Below are 18,903 nucleotides of genomic sequence, written 5' to 3'. Positions count from 1 at the left end.
TGTGCGTCACCGAACAAGACAAAGGATGATTGGTCTACATTGGGAGTAGGTTTCACCAATGGGAAGCTGTGTTGAAGCTGGGGTAGGGGTGGCTGCGTGTTTCCGGAAGACGTGGCGGCTCTCCCCTGGGCTGTTTCCCGGCTTCTTTCCTCCCGACTTTGCTTCACGCTCTGGGCGCCCGGAGGTGCTGTAGCCGCTGCCCTCACCGCTGCAGCCATGATCTCCTTAACGGACACCCAGAGTAAGCACTCGCCCCGGGATCGCCGCCTGGACCCTCGCACACCCGTTGCTTGAGCTCATCTTGCCCGCCCGCCCCTCCGTCCGGGTCAATGAATGAAGCTCCGCGTTGGGGGGCGGCGGCCTGCGGGACTGGGCGAGGGATGCGGGGCTGGGAGGGCTGCCTTGAGGGGTAGGGGGCTGGACTTGCAGGGGCTGACTGGTCTGGTAGGAGAGTCGGTGGGGTCTGGGGGACGCCTGATCTGGGGAGGGGGAAAGCCTTTGCTGAGCGTTTGTCTTGCACCGGGGTCTCGCCGCTCTCACCCCCAGTGAGACGGGCGCTTTGTTCTGCAGACGGCCACAAGAGAAAGTTCGATGCGCGGTGCCCGCGGCTCACTCTTGGGGACGTTTCTGCATATGACAGACTTGGGGTCCTCTACAAGTTACTGGCCTGTTGTTTGGGAGACGGTATTTTAGATGTCAGCTATTATAGGTGTTTGCGTTTTTTAAGATAAATATGCTTACACTTGAATATTTTGAGTTATTTTCGCCTTTTGCCACCTCTGGAAACAACCTTCCAAAAATTCCTTGAAACCACTTCACTTTCCTACCACCTAATGTTTCCTTAGTAGTAAAAAGCCACTTTGTGTTCAGTTAAACGATTTCTTAACTTAATGTTGTATACTATGCTTTGTGGCTTGTCTTTATTATTTTAGTATTTCTTTCTGCCTACCACAGAGTTCTCCAGGCTTATCTCTAAGGTTAGCATTGCTACCTGTTACCATTTCTTTCATTATAACACTTCTACTTTTCTACACTTTTGTCAATCTTAATTTTTGTATTTACATATCTGCCCAACCATGTGTGTCCTGTCTTTTAATGGTCATGATAGTCTTTTTGTCTCACTTTGCTTTATCTGTCACAATATTTGTTTCTTATTTTACTTTGATTTTCAAGATTTTAAGAACTAAACGGTCTATTGAAAATAGAATTTCATTTAAAATGCTCTATATTAAACTGGAGTCTTAAAGTTGGGTTCAAGTCAGCAATTACTTGAGCTTGACAGAGTTTCTGATGTCTCCTGTATACACTACCACCCCAATCAGGGCGCTTTTCCTTTCAGTGGTTGGATGGGTCTGCACCTTAGAGCCACCCACACTGGCCCCTTTTGGTCTGTTGGCCTGCTCTGATCAGAAAACATAAAGTCCATTTTTTTTCTTTTCTCTCTCTCTCTTTTTTTTTTTTTACTCTTATAATAGAAACTAGCAATTATATAAAGACATCTTTTATTTTTTCAAGTGCTTTCATGTAAATCATTACACTGAAATTTTATTAGAGCCATATAAGGCAGGGAGAAGTATATCTCTTCTTTAAGTTAAAAGAGGCTCAAAAGAAATTCAATGTATGGCCATAAGGAAAGTGACAAGCAAGGCTTGATCCCAAGTCTGCTGGCTCAGAAACCTTTGCATTCACTGTACCATACTAGCATCCAAGAAGACTTGACATAAACCTTATTTGAGATCTATTTTAGAATTATGCAGTTCTTTCATAGCAAGAATAGTTGCAACAGTAGATATTTATCCTATACAATCATGCATTGATTTTTTTTTTTTACGAGATTATGTAGGATAGTCAGAGCCTATTCTGTTTGTGATACAGTGTTCTGTTCCTCTTGACTGAGACCTAAAATTAAAATTAAGTTGTTTGAGGAAATTAGGAGAATTGTATACCTAAGTTACTGGAATTTATTTTTAATGCAACTAATTAGAGGAAGTACTTAATCTCTACACAGTTTTTCTAACTATAAAGTATCATTCTCCTTTTTATCTGAGTCTGATTATTACATAGATTAAAAATATGAACTATTACCTTTGCACAGAGATTCTCTTCTATTGAAGACTTCTTATAGGGACAGGTGCCTGATTTACATTCTTCCAAAATCCAGAACAAGGGGACGAAGTTGGAATATGGGCAGAATGGAGAGTGTTCCCCTTCATTAAATTGATGAAAAAGATGAAATTATACTCTTTGATGCTCATTTGCCAAATGTTTTAGTTAGGACAGTGGATTGGAACACAAAATGATTAGTGAACCAAAAGCTCTTGGATTTCAAATGGTGTTTGTGTGTGTGTTTAACTGCAGAAATTGGCCATCATTCAAGTGATTTGCCGAGATTATTCTGGGATCCTGATTCTGGGAGAGGATGACAGAGCACTGAACAGAATAAATAGCAATTCATGATTGTTTTAAAGGATTCTATAATAGCACTCTCCCCACCGCCTCCATAAAAACACAAGATTTATTGAAGGGATGGAGTAGGGTAGTCCCCATGCTGCCTGTAAATCTTTACTTCATTATGTCACATTGTCTGAAATTTTACCATAATAGTCAGTTGAGTGGTTCAATTGGCTGATATTCAGTTGAGTTCTTTATAATGAAATTTTCTGTTTTTTAAAAGACACAGGAAGCTAATATTAAAATTTTTAAACAAGATACCAAACTGTTAGTGATTGCTGTTGGACTAAGCATATCTTTCCTTATTAAGTTTCCACAATAAGTTTTCTTTTTATTTTAGACAAATTTTATTAAATTGCTTTTATTAGATTGTTCTTTTAAAAGCGCACACACATACATGGACAAGAGGAATGCAGGTTTGATAGCTGCACAAGAAGAAGATAAATTTATTTTACTGGATATGATTCTGGTGGTGAGCGGGTAACTCCATGTTGGGTTTTATTAACCGGAGGGCTTATGAATGCATAGGCCTACGGAAGATGGGAATTCGGAGATGAGAAAAGGGCGCTGTGAGGCCAGTTAGAGACTTTTGGCCCATTCAGGTCGGGAAATAATTTGGCAACATCATGCCAGTGCCAGTTTGGGCAAATATGTAACAAGCAGCTGTCTCCTTCTCCTCCTGGACTACACTGGATGAAATAGTTTTGGTTCCCCTGCTATAGTTTTAAGCTGTGGAGTCCAAAGACGGGATTTGAATTCTAGCCTGACTCCACACAACCACCTCTCTTCCTGCCCAGCTGTCTCCCCCCACCTCTAAGGCACGCACATATATACGTTTGCTGATTTTGTGAGCAAAAATGAGTTCCTAATCTATGATATGTGGTGCTGGTGCTATTTTTCACCTCACATTTTTGTTAAAAGAATTACAACGTATTTGTATAAACATTTCAGTGAATATAAAACTGTATCCAGATATTTTTTTCACTGCAGTCAATTTTTAATACTTCTAACACCTACTTAATTGTGTTAGATAACAAACTAATCCTATTAAACTTGAGTCACCTAGAGATGCTTCCCCCAGAAGTTCAGTATGCTCCAGTACCCTTGAGTTTTATTTAATCAAACATATTTAACCTTAAAAAAAAAAAAAAAGAAAAGAAAATCCTATAGGAAGGAGTATTATATAATAGTTAAGCACAGGGTCTGAGTCCAAATGCTTAACCAGAAATGTGACTCCAGGCATATTAAGTCACTCTAAACTCAGCTTCAGGAACTTACATTCATGATGTTATGATACGTACCTTGCAGCAGTATCGGGAGGATTGTTATGTAAGGTATGCAAAGTACCTCCTCATGGCTAATTCATGGTAAATTCTCAGTACATAGTAGGTGTGTTTCCATAGAATTCCTTTCTACCTAATAAACCTTTCAAATTTGTATGTAATCATTAGGATAACTTATGAAAAGATGGAAGTTAGTCATATTCAAATAACTCAGCTGCCAATGACTAAATCCTAACTACTAAATAGTTATACATTGTAATTTTACTTGTTCTTTTGTCTGTGTTTTCCTCTAAGAAGTTATGTCTGACAGCTAAACAGTTATTTTGGTGAATTCTTTTATCGGATTTAAGCACGAAAGCATTAGCCTCACATTTTTATAGTGTGTCTGTGGAATACATTTATCAGTATATTTGTGTCTGTGGAATACATTTATCAGTATATTTATAGACTAGCACCTAAATTTTTAGACTAACTTTGGGAGAAAAAAGTAGCTGGAATGGAAGGCAGTAGTTAACTGCAAATTTAGGACGTGGGGGATATAGAAAAAGGTATATGATAGAAGCATTCAACTCATCAGGACATTTTACAAAGCTTAAAATTTTTTTAAAGTGGCTGTGACCTACATTTTGGCTTTCTGGAGCCACGGGCAAAAAGTTAAGTAACAGATCAGAAATCATTAATAGTGTATTTAAAATTGAGTTTCCAGGGGCGCCTGGGGGGCTCAGTCCGTTAATCATCCGACTTCCGCTCAGGTCGTGATCTCTCCTTTCCGGAGTTCCAGCCCCGAACCGGGCCCTGTGCTGACAGCTCAGAGCCTGGAATCTGCTTCAGATCCAGTCTCCCTCTGTCTCTCTCTTTCTCTCAAAAATAAACAAACATTTAAAAAAATAATAAAATAGAGTTTCTAAAAATACGGTAGTTTCAGCTCTGATTCATTATTTCAAGCAGATAGTATATGACTGGGTGAATTAAGGATTGGTGAGTATTTCCTGACAGCAAAACTAAAATGATCAAGGTGATTTAGTGGCCTATGCTTTTAGCATTAACAGAAAAGGACAACTATAATCTTAGAAAGTTAAGAATCTTCAGACTGAATAGAGAAGACCAAGAGAAAGTGAAGGTAATAAAATTACTAGTTTTATATACAAGATGAACATAAATTTCAGTGCTTACACTTCATTCACCATTAAACAGCCAGTACCTAGAAGAGGTGCAGGCATTTTGGAGTCTTTGAATAAAAAGAATAAAACCCCAGAATATTAATATGAGGTACAACTGTGTTCTTTAAAACTTTGGAGCACTGCTTTTAGGACTCACATTAAATGCGTGATTGGATTCATGATTTAGATAATTTATAGAAGGTAAATCCGTACCATCAAAAAGTTAAAAGTGATGCATAACCTGAAAGTTAACTTTTGAGGAGACAGTAATGTGATTCTCAAAATATTGCTGTTGTGAGAAGTATGTCATGGAGTAAAGTACATTGTGCGCACCCACTGGGACGTTTTCACTGGGTTAAAGAAGAAGTTAGGTTAAGAGAGGAAAGCCGTAACTGGAGATACTATGCGTATAAATAATATCATAGAATATGAAAGAGATAAATACTACTAATAAACCTATACATTAATGTCTGATGCTAGAGGGGTTCTTGAGAGGGAAAAACTTTACAACCAAAGGTTTAGAATCCTGATTATCTCTCTCTGTTAAGCGTATGTTTATGAAAAGTGAGATCTCCCATATAAGGAGCAGAGATTTCCGATCATATTTTAAATGTTGAGGTTATTTGCTGATGTTACTTTGTTACAGATTTTAATGAGTGTCATAAAGTTAGCCTGCAATCTTGGGAACTATTTTCTTATATCATCCAAAAGAAAAACTGAAAAACTTTCTTACTTAGTTTATAGGGATCTTAATGTAACTTTAATTTTTCTCTACCCTTGACTATAACTTATATTGCAGAAATTGGAATGGGATTAACAGGATTTGGAGTGTTTTTCCTGTTCTTTGGAATGATTCTCTTTTTCGACAAAGCACTACTGGCTATTGGAAATGTGAGTTTTTCAATTTATATTTTAACTAAATTCATAAGGAAGTTTTAGCTGCAAATGATTTATTGCCTGCTATTAGACTGGGGGGAAACAATTCACTGTTACTCACGTAAAGACTCCTGTTAGCTTCTCTGTTTTCATCAGGAGTAAAACCTGTTTTCTGTTTAAATAAAAGGTAAACACTTAAAAGAAGCTTTTGAATAACTACTGTGTTCAGTGTTTGATGTGTGATACACAATAGATTCAATCAAGGCTGCCTTTAAATAGGAGTTCAAAATAGAGGAATTGGTAGCCCCCCTGTCCTGGTAAAGTTATTAATATGTTTGGCTTAAAATATATGACTTTAGACTTTTGGTTCAGTAGCATGAAGTAGACAGGTTTTTAAAAGCCATTTAAACCTCTTAATATATCTGTATATTAACAGTTGACTTCCTGAGAAACATGGGTATATTGTTTATTTGGATTGTGTACTTTGTTGTCCATGTGTGGAGGATGTGCAAGAGTTAAATATCTTAGAAGTGTCTATTACTGTAGGGCTTGTAATTGGAAATTGGAAGATATAAAGGGTAACAGAATTGTTTAAATTTGATACGTGATTTATAATATTTAAGTAGCATTGGTATCTGAGAATACAAAGCTTAACCATTAGGTTCAATCAATATTTGTGTGAAAGTTTTTTCATTAAACATAGTTATGAAGTGGGGCACTGGGAAGGTTCAGTTAGTTAAGCCTTCAACTCTTGATTTCTACTGAGGTCATGAACTCAAAGTTCAAGGGATTGGAAACAACACCCGCTCCCCCCATCAGCATCACCATTAGCGGCACCATTACCATCACCCTGCGGGGGCGCTGAGCCATCCAGCCTGCTAACTATTCTTTCTCTCCCTCTCCCCCTCGCCTACTTGTGTGTGCATGTACAAGCCCGTGCGCGCTCCGTCTCTCTCTCTCTAAAGAAAATAATAACAAATTAATTAATTAATTAATTAAATATTTCCATCCCGTTAAAAAAAAAAAGGTAGGAAGGAAGGCAAGTATTGGGAATAAAGCCTGGGAAAAAACAAGCTTTTAATAGATCACCATTTCTTGTTCACCATCTGAAAACATACAAAATATATATTTGAGAACATGTGGTTTTATTTTTATTTCTGCTGCCACCAGATATTCTGGAATTAGTAAGACTAGACTCCTCTTCGTGGCTTTTCATAGTTTGTTCTATCAACTTGGCCATGTCAGTAGTTCTTCGATCCACAGAACACCTCTAGCCTAGGGTAAATTGTGAAGAACCAGGAATACCTTCGGGTGACATATTTACGGGCAGGCTTCTTTTTTTGCCCTGCTGCTCATCTGCTTAGCCAAGCCCTCTCCATCTAGCTTACCTGGGAAAACCACTGCATATGCACATACCCGTTGGTAACATCTAATCTTTCTTTAGTTCTCTCTTCCTGCATTTAATCAAGATAGAGGAGGACTGAGAAGAGTAGACTACAACTGCAACATTAGCACGCTCAGCACACTCTTTGGTTCTGCCTCTTGGTGTGCACTGTAGTTTTCTCCAGCCAGTTGCCAACACTAGGAGCCAGATGTATTTCTTTTTATTATATTTAGCTTTGACCTTGCTTCTCAGATTTATGCAGTGTGTTTGACTACTTTTTCTATCTTGCATATTCTTTCTCTTCTAGGTTTTATTTGTGGCTGGCTTGGCTTTTGTAATTGGTTTAGAAAGAACATTCAGATTCTTCTTCCAAAAACATAAAATGAAAGCTACAGGATTTTTCCTGGGTGGAGTATTTGTAGTCCTTATTGGTTGGCCTTTGATAGGCATGATTTTTGAAATTTATGGATTCTTTCTCTTGTTCAGGTAAGGCAATTTTTTTATTTTACCTTTTCTCTTTCAATGAACCAGTGCATTAAGTAATTATTACAAAAGCCCAGATATTTGCATCAGCATGAGTACATAATTTTCTCAAATGAATTTTTGTTTACATTGAATCTTTTATTACAGTTTTAGATAATTCAGTCAACTATAAAAATGTTTATCAAATGTATAAGCAATATATATTATGTTCACTGTATTTTCAATGCAATAAAATTGATTTTATTGGGATTTTAAGGCACTGTCTTTTCTATTTAAGGCACTATGTCTGCTATATTTATCAACTAAACAGTGAAACATACATATAACATTTTAATACATAGAACCCAATACTGCATGGTTACTGGCACTTGATGACAATTCTTTGTATTTTAAATTTTTTTAATGCTTATTTATTTTTGAGAGAGAGACAGAGTGTGAGTGGGAGAGGGTCAGAGAGAGAGGGAGACACAGAATCTGAAGCAGGCTCCAGGCTCTGAGCTATCAGCACAGAGCCCAGTGCGGGGCTCAAACTCACGAACAATGAGATCAACCTGACCTGAAGTTGGACACAACCTACTAAACCACGCAGGCGCCCCTTGATGACAATTCTTTTAGTACATACACATATTAGAAAATTTTGTGCTGAATGCACTATGATCGATTTTGATCAGTTAACATTTTACAAATGCTGCTTACTAAGTGAATAAACAATAGCATGCAGTGTGAGAAAACGCCTTAAATAAGGTAGTTTTATTCATGAAATGTATATCCTTTGTCTTCTGTCTGCCAAACACCATATTATTCATGGGAGACATAAAAATGAATTAAATGTCAAATCGCCTGTTTCGGATTCTGTGTCTCCCTCTCTCTCTGACCCTCCCCTGCTCAACGCTGTCTCTCTCTCTTTCAGAAATAAATAAACTATTATTACTAGTAGTAGTAATAATAGCAATAATAATAGTAATGCTGTTATAAATGTATAAGCAAAATAATATAGGAGCATAATTAAGAAAGATCAAATCCAAGGAGAGAAAGAAACATTACCACTAAAACATTTGAAATTTGAAGTCTCCAAAACATTAAAAATTTTCTTTTTGGTTAGCAATTGATTTTGGTAATAAAGAATATGTAAGTTCTGAGAACCTTTTTTTCCTTCTTCCCTAGGGGCTTCTTTCCTGTGGTCATTGGCTTTATTAGAAGAGTGCCAGTCCTTGGATCCCTCTTGAATTTACCTGGAATTAGATCAGTAAGTAATCATGTATCAGAAACAAAATTTTTAACCCATCAAAATAAATACTTTTTGATGTTCTTTACTTCTAGAAATACAATAATTGATAAGTTTTTATTATGATATAAATTGTTACATTGTCATAGATTACCATGAACAGAGAAAATAATCATTACTGACCTTATAAAACCTAAAATTTTGTTTCACTTTATCCATTTTTAATATTCTTGTTTTTTTTTGTTTTTTTTTGATGTAGTTCACATTGATATGCTATGCTACCTTTCTCTTTGAGAGTTTAGGCACTTTTCAATTAACTTTTATATGATCTCTAATTTTAGAAGCCATTTTATAAAAAGGACATCATTATTTCTAGTAAATATTATTTTCTTTCTTAGTATCACCAATAGCATACATTAAGACAATTGAATCAAGCACTGTTGTATGGAGTCAGATGATAAAATTCTGTCCCCAACTCTGTTCCACAACTTGGATGATCTCATCAAATCTGTCCCTCCAAGATGGGCCATCAGGTTCCTAAAGTTATTTACAGACGTTTGTAGATGATACTAACAGAGAAAGTCCGTAGCATTTACTGGATTCTCAGAAAGCTAAAGGATGTCTCACTTGTAGAAAAATAGGTACCACTGTAAGACAGAAATTTCATTTTCAACCTCAGGTCGATTTTAGAGTTCCGAATCTTATAGCCCAAACAACCTAAATGTTTGAAGTTACTTTTGGAGAGAGAAGATGTTGTGCTTTCTCTACATCTAAATTTACCTGAAAATCCTAATGAATCCATGATACTTTCAAAGCAACATTTAGTTTCAGTGCACCCATTATCCGTTGATAATAACGTAAAAGGTTGGAATGTGGGCTTATAGAGGATATATTCTGATATCATTTGCATTAATCTCCAAACTCATACTGTAGTTAATGTTTTTACTTAGAATGGCTTTTGAATTTACTGAAACTTCTAGTTATACAGTTGTAATCATTATTCATGTCCCTAATTTAAAGATTCTTCATTGTTTGCATGAATAAACACCCAATGCTGTCAATTATGTTTCCTATCATTATTACTTGTAATAAATTCTTAAGTAAAACTGTGAATAATGAAATGAAAGGAAGGGTTAAATGATTGCTAGATTTTGATAATATTATGACCACTTGGGTTACATAACTTTTAATATGTCCACTAATTATTTTGTTTCAATATTTGCATCACCATCTGGAATGCTGAAGAAGGCCCAGTTGCTTTATATTTGGGGTGGAGTAGCCAAAGTAAATAACCACTTAACATTAACGTGTGTTAATATTTATATTCTGTAATTATCAATTTGTGCTTGCCTCATTACATCTATTTTTAATGTCATTGCCACTTTCAGTCTGAAGCCCAAAATACACATTTAAAGTATTTTTAGTCAACAGCTCTTGTTAATTGTTGAACTTAATGGAGTTAAATCTGTTTGTTCAAAGACTACATAGGCCCAGAAGAGATCCACAGTAATGGTCAGTGGAAATATCTTATTGGGTTCATTAATGCATGAATGGCTGACACTTCAGCTTTTTATTTTATTGTTTTGTTAAGCTAGCAGTGTTAACCTTCATTTTATCCAGTTTTTTTATTCATTGTGTTGCATTTCTGTGTTGCACCCTTAAAGTCATATGCATAACATGTCATGCAAAAACAACCTTAGAAAAGAAAAATTTTATACACATTTACATATCGGGAGACTGTGGTGAGTAGTACTGGATTAACCATTGTCAGTCACACCTTAAATTTCCACGAATCTTACAAAGTTGGGTTTTTAATCAACATTTAAAATGTTGATACAATGTTTTTATAATGTTGTGGACTTTCTTTTAATTATCTCTTTTTATTCTCCTTGCAGTTTGTAGATAAAGTTGGAGAAAGCAACAATATGGTATAACAACAAGTGAATTGAAGACTCATTTAAAATATTGTATTATTTATAAAATCCTTTGAAGAATATTCAGCACAAAGTTAAATTACATGAAATAGCTTGTAATGTTCTTTACAGAAGTTTAAAACGTATAGTCTACAAAGTACCAATAGCAGTTAACAAAGAAGCAATGAGAACAGGCTTCTAATCAAGTGATCTGAGAAGTCAGCGGGCAAACTAAAGGAGATGAAATCTATGTTACAATACTTATTGAAACTCTTGAAGGCGATTTTTATTATTTATCCACAATGTGCGAAACACAGCCATCCTTGGAAAACTGTGGTGTCTGTTTCTTTCCTTTTTATTTTGAAGGTGCAGGAGCACGCACAGGCATTTTCTTTTTAGAAATATCCACTGGAATGGCAAATATATTTCCAGTTGCGCTGTGTCTCTGAAAGTGTTGCATGAGTCAGATTGGATTATGTCATTTTAATGTATTAAAAGCAAGGAAAACCCAGTTTTGATGTATGAATCACTTTTTTTTGTAAACATGGCTAAAATAAAACTTTTGTGTTTTGTCTGATTCTTAATATTTTGAAGCCAGATGAAAATCTGAACTAGATATTCACTGTTGGAATACACAAAGGTCATTTATTCTTTATAACTGAACACTCCGAAACTACTCTTATGTCTTGAGAGTCTGACCTGATTATCTGTATCCTACATTACATGTAAGCACTTAACAAAAAGCATTCTTGACCATGAAGTAGTCTGTTACATTGAATAGTCTTTTATTTAAGATACTAAACAATGCAAACCAAATGGATTTTTCCGTGTCATGGTGTAGTTTTCCTTTCTTTTTTGTTTTTGTTTTTAATTTTAGTGGTTTTATATTTTGCTTTCCATAAATTAAATAACTATTGGTAATGTTTACTTTAAGATGTAATATGTTAAAAGGTTAAACTTGTAGGTATTTTTAAGGGCTTTTCATGTAAAGCTGAGTTTTCCTTTATTTTTAGCTTTTTCATAACAAAAATCAATACACATGATAAATCCTTCATAAGACACTTCGTCTTGAGTTCATGGAGAAAATATCAGAATTCACATGCTAAAGTCAGTTTATTGTAATTAAATAGGCTATAGTTTCTTAAAAACATGACACTAAAAAAATGTGTTGTCGCTTCTACTATTGATGCTTGACTGGCAGTAAGAAACAGTGGTTGTTTCTTGGTAGTTTTCCAAACTGGCAGCTTTTCTGGTAGATGTAAGAACACATTTCAACAGCCATACTACTATTTGTTTTACCACTAATGATTGCACTATTTACTTTTTTTTTTTTTTAACAGCTGCAAAGTTTTTTAATGTACAAAATCATAATTGAAATTTGTGGTTTTTATTTACAAACACGTCTACAAAATATATCATAGCTTATATTATTTTTAGTTAAATCTCTAAACAGAACTCTCATTCTTGCTTGTGGAAAGAAGGAAAGACTTGGTATATAGTTTAATGGTTCAGTCTTGTGGATTACTGTCTTTTGGTACTGGCATTTGACTTTTGACATAATCTGTGAAACTAAATGATATTGACAAAATGAGACTCCTACCTCAATAGTTCATGGAATAATAAGAGACCTAGTGTTGTGTCTAATGTTCTTCAAAAAAGTAATATCCTCATTTGGAGAGTGTCAAATATATACATATTTTGGGGATTGACTTATACAAGTTGTCCTGTAGGACTCTTCTACATATTTTTGACTGATCCATATTATTTTCAGTGGCTAGATAATTCTACCTTTTTAGAACAAGAGCAGTATCTGTTAATGTAAGGAACATCTGTATTATTTAACTCCTTTGTAGACATGAATTTCTATCAAATGTTCTTTGCACTGTAACAGATAACTTTTTCAAAATCTTATTTCAGGAGCATTGTTAGAAGTTGTGTAAAGGATTTGATAATTTCTCAGTCCTTAGTAAGATTGAGAGGCTGGAGCAGTTTTCAGTTTTCAAAGAGTCCACAGTTAATCTCAAATGTGAGTTTGGGACTGCTTGGCAGCACTGTTTATTTCTTATTCAGAACCACTGATGAGGCTCTATTTTTAAACATATTAGTCTTCTGACAGAAAGCACTGTACATTGTATTGTTTCTTCCTTTCCAAAATTAGCCTTCTGTCTTTGTGACAAAAATGTACTTTGATTATTGCTATTAAAATGGAGGAAAAGGTCTAATACTACTTAGCCTTAAGTGTACCTGGCATTGTTCAAATGTATTTTCTGTAATAGAAACATACTTGCAATGTTTTTCTTTTCCCCTTATAAATTGTAATTCCTGGAATACTGCTGCTTTAAAAAGTCTCACAGTCAGATTATATGATCTAACAATTGAATATTGTAAATACACTTGTCTTACCTCTCAATAAAAGGGTACTTTTCTATTAATTGGTGGTTGTCTTAGCTCCGGTTGCTATAATAAAATTCTGTAGATTGGGTAGCATAAACAGATATTTGTTTCTTATAGTTCTAGATGCTGGGAAGTCCAAAAAGACAGGTGAGGATAGGTTCAGTGAACAGTGACTCCCCTCTGGCTGGCAGACAGCTGCGTTGCTGTGTCCTTGTATGGCAGACAGAACCTAGTGTCTTCATCTTTGTGTAAAGACACTAACCCCATCATGGGGGGCTCATCTTCATGACCTCATCTAAACCTAACTGCTTCCCAAAACCCAACCTCCAAATACTCTCATATTAGAGGTTAGGGTCTCAACATATGAATTTGGGGAGGATACATATTTAGTCCTTAACAGTAGTCAAATAAATCTTTATAATGAAATCCTAAAAATTTGTTTAGTATTACCCAATACTGGCCTCATTAAAAAAAAAAATTAGCCTTACATGCAGTTTTCTTTTTTATAAAATGGTCATTGCATTTTTCATTTCCAAATTGTTCAGATGTACTCAGAAATAGACCTTAGGTTAAAAAGTTGGCAGTCAATTTAGAAACTGGAGAAATGTATAAATTATTTTTCTCAAAATGGAAAGAATAGTATAATATTTAAATATTCGTGACAAATAAAACCACTTCTGCAGTGTTTTGAGTATAAATTTTGGTAAGGCCAAAAATCACTGGCCATGTCTACCACTTAAGGTACCAGTAAGTATTTGTTGAATCCAATAATTGAACTGCAAGTCTTGACTGTTGTCTGGGGAACCAAAAATCTTAAATCTTGTCCTCAGTGCTGAAATGTTCCAACCTCTACCCTTCTGCTATCTGTACCCATGTAGGAGGTTAGACACAGAAGAAGGATGCCCCAAATCCAATAACTGGCACATACTTTTTTTTTAATAGGCTTCACACCCAGCATGGGGCCCAATGTGGGACTTAAACTCACTACCATGGTCAAGACCTGAGCTGAGATCAAGAGTTAGATGCTTAATGGACTAAGTGAGCCACCCAGGTGCCTCTGGCACACTTTTCCACAACCTTACCCTTATTAGCTCTCAAGACCTAATCAAAAGTTCACCTCTGTGTTATCTTTCTTGACCTAGTATATTGAAACAGCTGGTCCATCTTTGTCTTCTCAAAGAAATTCCCACTTGCTTTTGTATTATTTAGTTATGGAAAAGAGATTCCCAAGGTTCAAAGCCTTGAGTAAAAGGAAGAGGGTAGACATTGGCCAATGAATAGGGAGTTTTATTTGGGATCGCAGGCCTTTTCTGTGTCCCTGAATCTGAAACTGGTATCCCTTTGAGGAAGTTACTTCTGTTTGTGAGACAACTGGCCTATGTGGCAGAATGGCCCTGGCATAGAATAAAGCCAAAGTAGGAGACTGAACCAATAACCTCATTCATACTATACCCAAATTCTCTATTCACTCATCAAAGAAGCAATTTGGATATTTTATTAGTATAATAGCTGTATTATCCAAGTAACATTACCCAAAATAGATATGTTGCCTATATGAACATAATAATTACTGACCTTGTAAAAATGCAATGTAAACAGTGACTGTTATTGTATAAATGGGCCTGGGCATGCTCCAGTCAATTGGAAGAATTCTGAAAACATCAGTGATACAGGCAAACTGGTCTCTGTTGAATATGTCTTCAAAAAACGTTTATCCAATTTGTCTGGTGCCTGGTCATAATATCAGCAGAACAAAACTGAATGGTTTTATCCCTGAAGTGTTTTTTGATCAAATAACTTCTTAGTCCGTCTCTAGTTTAGATATGTAAAAGTCCTAAATTGTTGTGATTTAACAAAAATTGGGAGGCAATGCCATTTTAGAACAAATGCATTATGCTACTTTTGATGAGACTACAATATTGACAATATGTCAAAACCATTCTCTTCACTTGTGCATATTATACTGAAAATGGCAGCTTTGACGTAAAACATCTGCCTGAGAATTCATCAGCTAAACTTTTATAAACAAGCCACATCATACATTTTCCCTTCAAATTATAAATTCAAAACACTGTTTTATTGGTGATTCACTTTCCTTCTCTCTTTCTAAACACATTTCTGTGTTTTTGATAGGGAGTGGGGGAAGAGGCATTTTATTTCTTTGTTAGGTGACCTAACATTTGGGTTTCACCTAGGAGTTCATTTGAAACAATGTATAATTTTATTTATTTTATTGCCTGTTTTTGGAAGTTGCTGCCATCCCTTGAAATTAAATCATAAAATCTAATATTTAAAGAAATATTAAGATTTTATCCAGTTTTGGTGTTAACCATTTAGTCCTTGGGTTTTAATCTTCCCCTTCTTCTAAGGCCTTGGGAAATACTACCATAGCAGCTTTGGCTCCTTCTTGCTTGACCTATGCTTTAAAGGGACTAAATATTCCTCCAGTTCCTACCTACAGACTACTTTGTATATTCCATTCTCATTTATTAATCAAACCTCAGTGCTCATGTCTTCACAGCTGTCAAGTCTAAATATCAAGTGCCCAAATCCCAATCTCTCTTACACAATCTATTTGCCGGCAGAGAGCATCAGCCCCACAAATTTCAATCCTGAATCAGCTTCAATTTGAATGCTTACTGCGTATTTTAATTTTAACATTCAAATTTAATTCCGTCTCTTAACTGACTCCTTATGAAGTCTCCAATTTCAGTAATGGCTTTATCATACTCAGTGTTCAAGGCAAAATGCCAAACTCCTCTTTGATTTATTTTTCTTATACTCTAATATCCCTTTTATCCACAGCTTCTATATTTTCTACCTCCAACACCTATCCCAAACTTATTTACAGCTCTCCATTCCCTACAAGTACCACCCAAATCTAAACCATCATCACTTTTGCTTGTAATCTTGTTTGCACATGAATTGGCCCAATTCTTCTAGGGACCTCATTTCCACGTGCTCTCTCCTATCACCCTGTGACCAACTCAGCTTTGGCCTCATTGGTCTCCTCCTCATTCTTCAAACAAGCCAAGCTCCTTGTCATCTAAAGATTTTGCTTTTATTTACTCTACCTGTTACAATAATTCTCAGTCTAACTCATCTCCTGTCTGACTCTACCTGATCCATCCAGACCTCCTTCAAAAGCTGCCTTCTCTAATGTAGCCTACCACTTACCTTATCACATCACCTTGCTTATTTTTACTTTATAAAGCATTTAAAACAGCTTTAAATTACCTTATTTACCTTTATTTATCTGTGTACCAGTTTACAGTATTTCTCCCCTGACTGGAAGATAAGCTTGATCACAGCAGAGACCGTGTCTTTTTAATACATGGCTGTGTTCCCTGAACTAAAAGAAGAAATGTCCAATATGTAGTAGGCTTTTAATAAATGTTGATTAAATAATTGAATGGATACTTAAATGAAGGATCGATGTCAAATTCCATTGAGATTCCCTAACCTCTTCATTTCTACCCAAAGGGTTCATCTCTAGTCATCAGTGATAGCTTGATAGCTAGCTACCCAAGACAAGTTTGCTTACTTTATTCATTTACTTTTGATTCAGCCTGAGCTTGTTAAACATTTTCTCTACTACTACTAATAACTACTTTTGAAAGCTAGTTGGAAAAGCAAAAACAATGATATTGATATATTCAGAATATCTCCTGGCTGATGTGGTCAGTATCTAAATTATGTCCACTCATCAATCATTTTCTCTACTTCCTGCAAATGAATCTCCCTGGAAAAATCGTCAGATCCTCTCAATCATGAATACTGACAGGAAGTCCCTATGGACTCCCTAACTCTACTGAAGGTCCGGAGGGGTCCTAGACACGAAGACTTAAAAGCCCCACTCTCAGAACAAGATTAGAAAACTCACAGGCAAAGTTGTAGTTACTGCAGGTTTTGTAAAGGAGCAGAACATGAAGGTAAGTAAAAGTTTTACTTACTGGAGACTTCTAAGCTATTTTATGAAACTATTTGTAGCTTTTCACCTATTTTATCTTTAATTAGAATTTTATAGGCTAACAGATATGCGAACAATATGCTTTAAAATATCAGAATCATTTGATTTTACTTCAAAAAAACCACTCATTTGAGTGAAGTAATGAAAATAACATATTTCTACTTTTTAAAATAATTTCTACTTATTTTTAAATAAAATTAACTAGAACGTACACTGGGGAATCACCTTCTCCCCCACATGCTGAGTGTTATTAAAATAGTTATTAAAATAATTATTAAAAACAGAGCACATCGAAAGGTAAGAGGTTTGTAATTGTCCGGGTGTAATGGAAGTAGAAGATCCTATAGGTACAGAAATTACTTTCTTTGATCTTTTCCTGCAGGGACTCAGAAGTCTGGTGGCAACAACCTTGGCTCTTTTTCTAGTGTTTTCTTTCATAGAAAATTCCAGCAACGCGCCGCAGGTAACCAAACGTGAAAACTGGGGTTCCTGGGTGTTCTTTCCCACCCTCACTCCCTCCCTTCTTTCCTTCCTTTTTTTTTTTTTTCTTCTCTTCTCCGCCCCCCCCCCTTTCTTTTTTCTAATAGAGGACTGGGCTATAACGTGTTATTAACTGCTCTTCTCTTCTACCTGGGTTGTAGGGACTCTTTGAGAGAAGGAACTGGACTCCCCAATCTATGCTCTATCTGAAGGGTGCACGTATGTTCCAAATACTTTGCTCCCCCTACAGCAAAACAGGAAGATCTTCAGGGGTGTAAGAATCCATGGGATAGATGCGTGGGGAGAAGTAATATCAAATGTGTTCCCTTAAATAGCCATAGTCATCCTGCAGGACTGAGTGGGGTGGGACGTGTGGCAACGGGAGAGAAAGACTCCCCAATAATTAGAAATTCTCCACCCTAAAAAAAAAAAAAAAAAAAAAGTAAATTCTCCATCCCCAGCTGGAGGGTTGCCGGCTCTTGTCACACAGGAAGGCTCCAGACCGGCCTGGGGAACACCCCACGGGCTTCTGAACCCGACCACTTCTCCAAAGCCCATGAGCGGGGGAGGGCTGGGTGCAGCAGGCGCAGGCAGCGCGCGGGCAGGTCTCTGCAGGGCGAAGACTGGCGTGGGGGCAGGATCGTGGGGCGCGCCGCGCAGGGGCAGAGTACGGGTAAAGGCTCTCGGTGCAGCCCGGGGGTGCGCGTCGAGCGCCCGAAATCCAGCGCGGACCCAGGCCGCCACTGCGGACCTACCCCTCCTGGCTTGGGGACTCGCGGCGCGGAGCACAGTTTAACCGCGATTGTTGGGTGTTTAGCGTGCCGGCTCAGCCCCAGTGTCGCCTTTGCAGAGGGGCGCCGCTTCATTTCGGACCAGAGCCGGAAGAAGGACCTCTCGGACCGGCTGCCCCCGGGTGAGTGAGCCAGGGGGAGGGCGCGGGGCCGGCGACACACAGCAGGACCCAGGCGGCAGGGCGCGCTCGGCCCGGCGCGAGACGACTGCGGCTCTGCTCCCGGAGGGACGTGGCTCCGGGGCCGCCGGGGAGGAGCCCAGCCAGGGCCGAGCCCAGCCCGCGCCGAGCCCAGCCAGGGCCGAGCCCAGCCAGGGTCGAGCCCAGCACGCGCCGAGCCCAGCCAGGGTCGAGCCCAGCCAGGGTCGAGCCCAGCACGCGCCGAGCCCAGCCAGGGCCGGGCCCCGCCAGCGCCGAGCCCCGCGGAGGAGCGGCCCGGAGGGGCAGAGCGCCGGAAGGGGCGTGGATCTCGGGGGACGCCGGCGCAGGGAAAA

General features: G+C 37.5%; 2 protein-coding genes across 2 annotated transcripts in view; both read left to right on the top strand.

Moving 5' to 3' along the window:
* The first annotated feature begins 98 nt into the window (after positions 1-98).
* On the top strand, positions 99-13,207 carry GOLT1B (golgi transport 1B). Its single transcript, XM_039238600.1, has 5 exons — positions 99-241; positions 5,694-5,785; positions 7,462-7,640; positions 8,802-8,883; positions 10,758-13,207. The coding sequence occupies exons 1-5, from the start codon at positions 217-219 to the stop codon at positions 10,794-10,796; spliced, it is 417 nt and encodes a 138-aa protein (XP_039094531.1). The 5' UTR covers positions 99-216; the 3' UTR covers positions 10,797-13,207.
* A 3,888-nt stretch (positions 13,208-17,095) lies between these two features.
* Positions 17,096-18,903, top strand: part of SPX (spexin hormone) — a 9,173-nt gene continuing 7,365 nt past the window's right edge. The window contains exons 1-4 of the mRNA XM_039238563.1: positions 17,096-17,101; positions 17,522-17,602; positions 17,781-17,838; positions 18,110-18,532. Coding sequence (XP_039094494.1) covers positions 17,096-17,101; positions 17,522-17,602; positions 17,781-17,838; positions 18,110-18,532 — 568 coding nt within the window. The remainder of the gene's footprint in view (positions 17,102-17,521; positions 17,603-17,780; positions 17,839-18,109; positions 18,533-18,903) is intronic.

This window comes from Hyaena hyaena, unplaced genomic scaffold (assembly GCF_003009895.1).
Source record: "Hyaena hyaena isolate Hyena2069 unplaced genomic scaffold, ASM300989v1 scaffold_143, whole genome shotgun sequence".
Classification (NCBI taxonomy): Eukaryota; Metazoa; Chordata; class Mammalia; order Carnivora; family Hyaenidae; genus Hyaena; species Hyaena hyaena.
The sequence above is the reverse complement of the archived record's forward strand: the minus strand, read 5'-3'. Positions and strand labels throughout refer to the sequence as shown.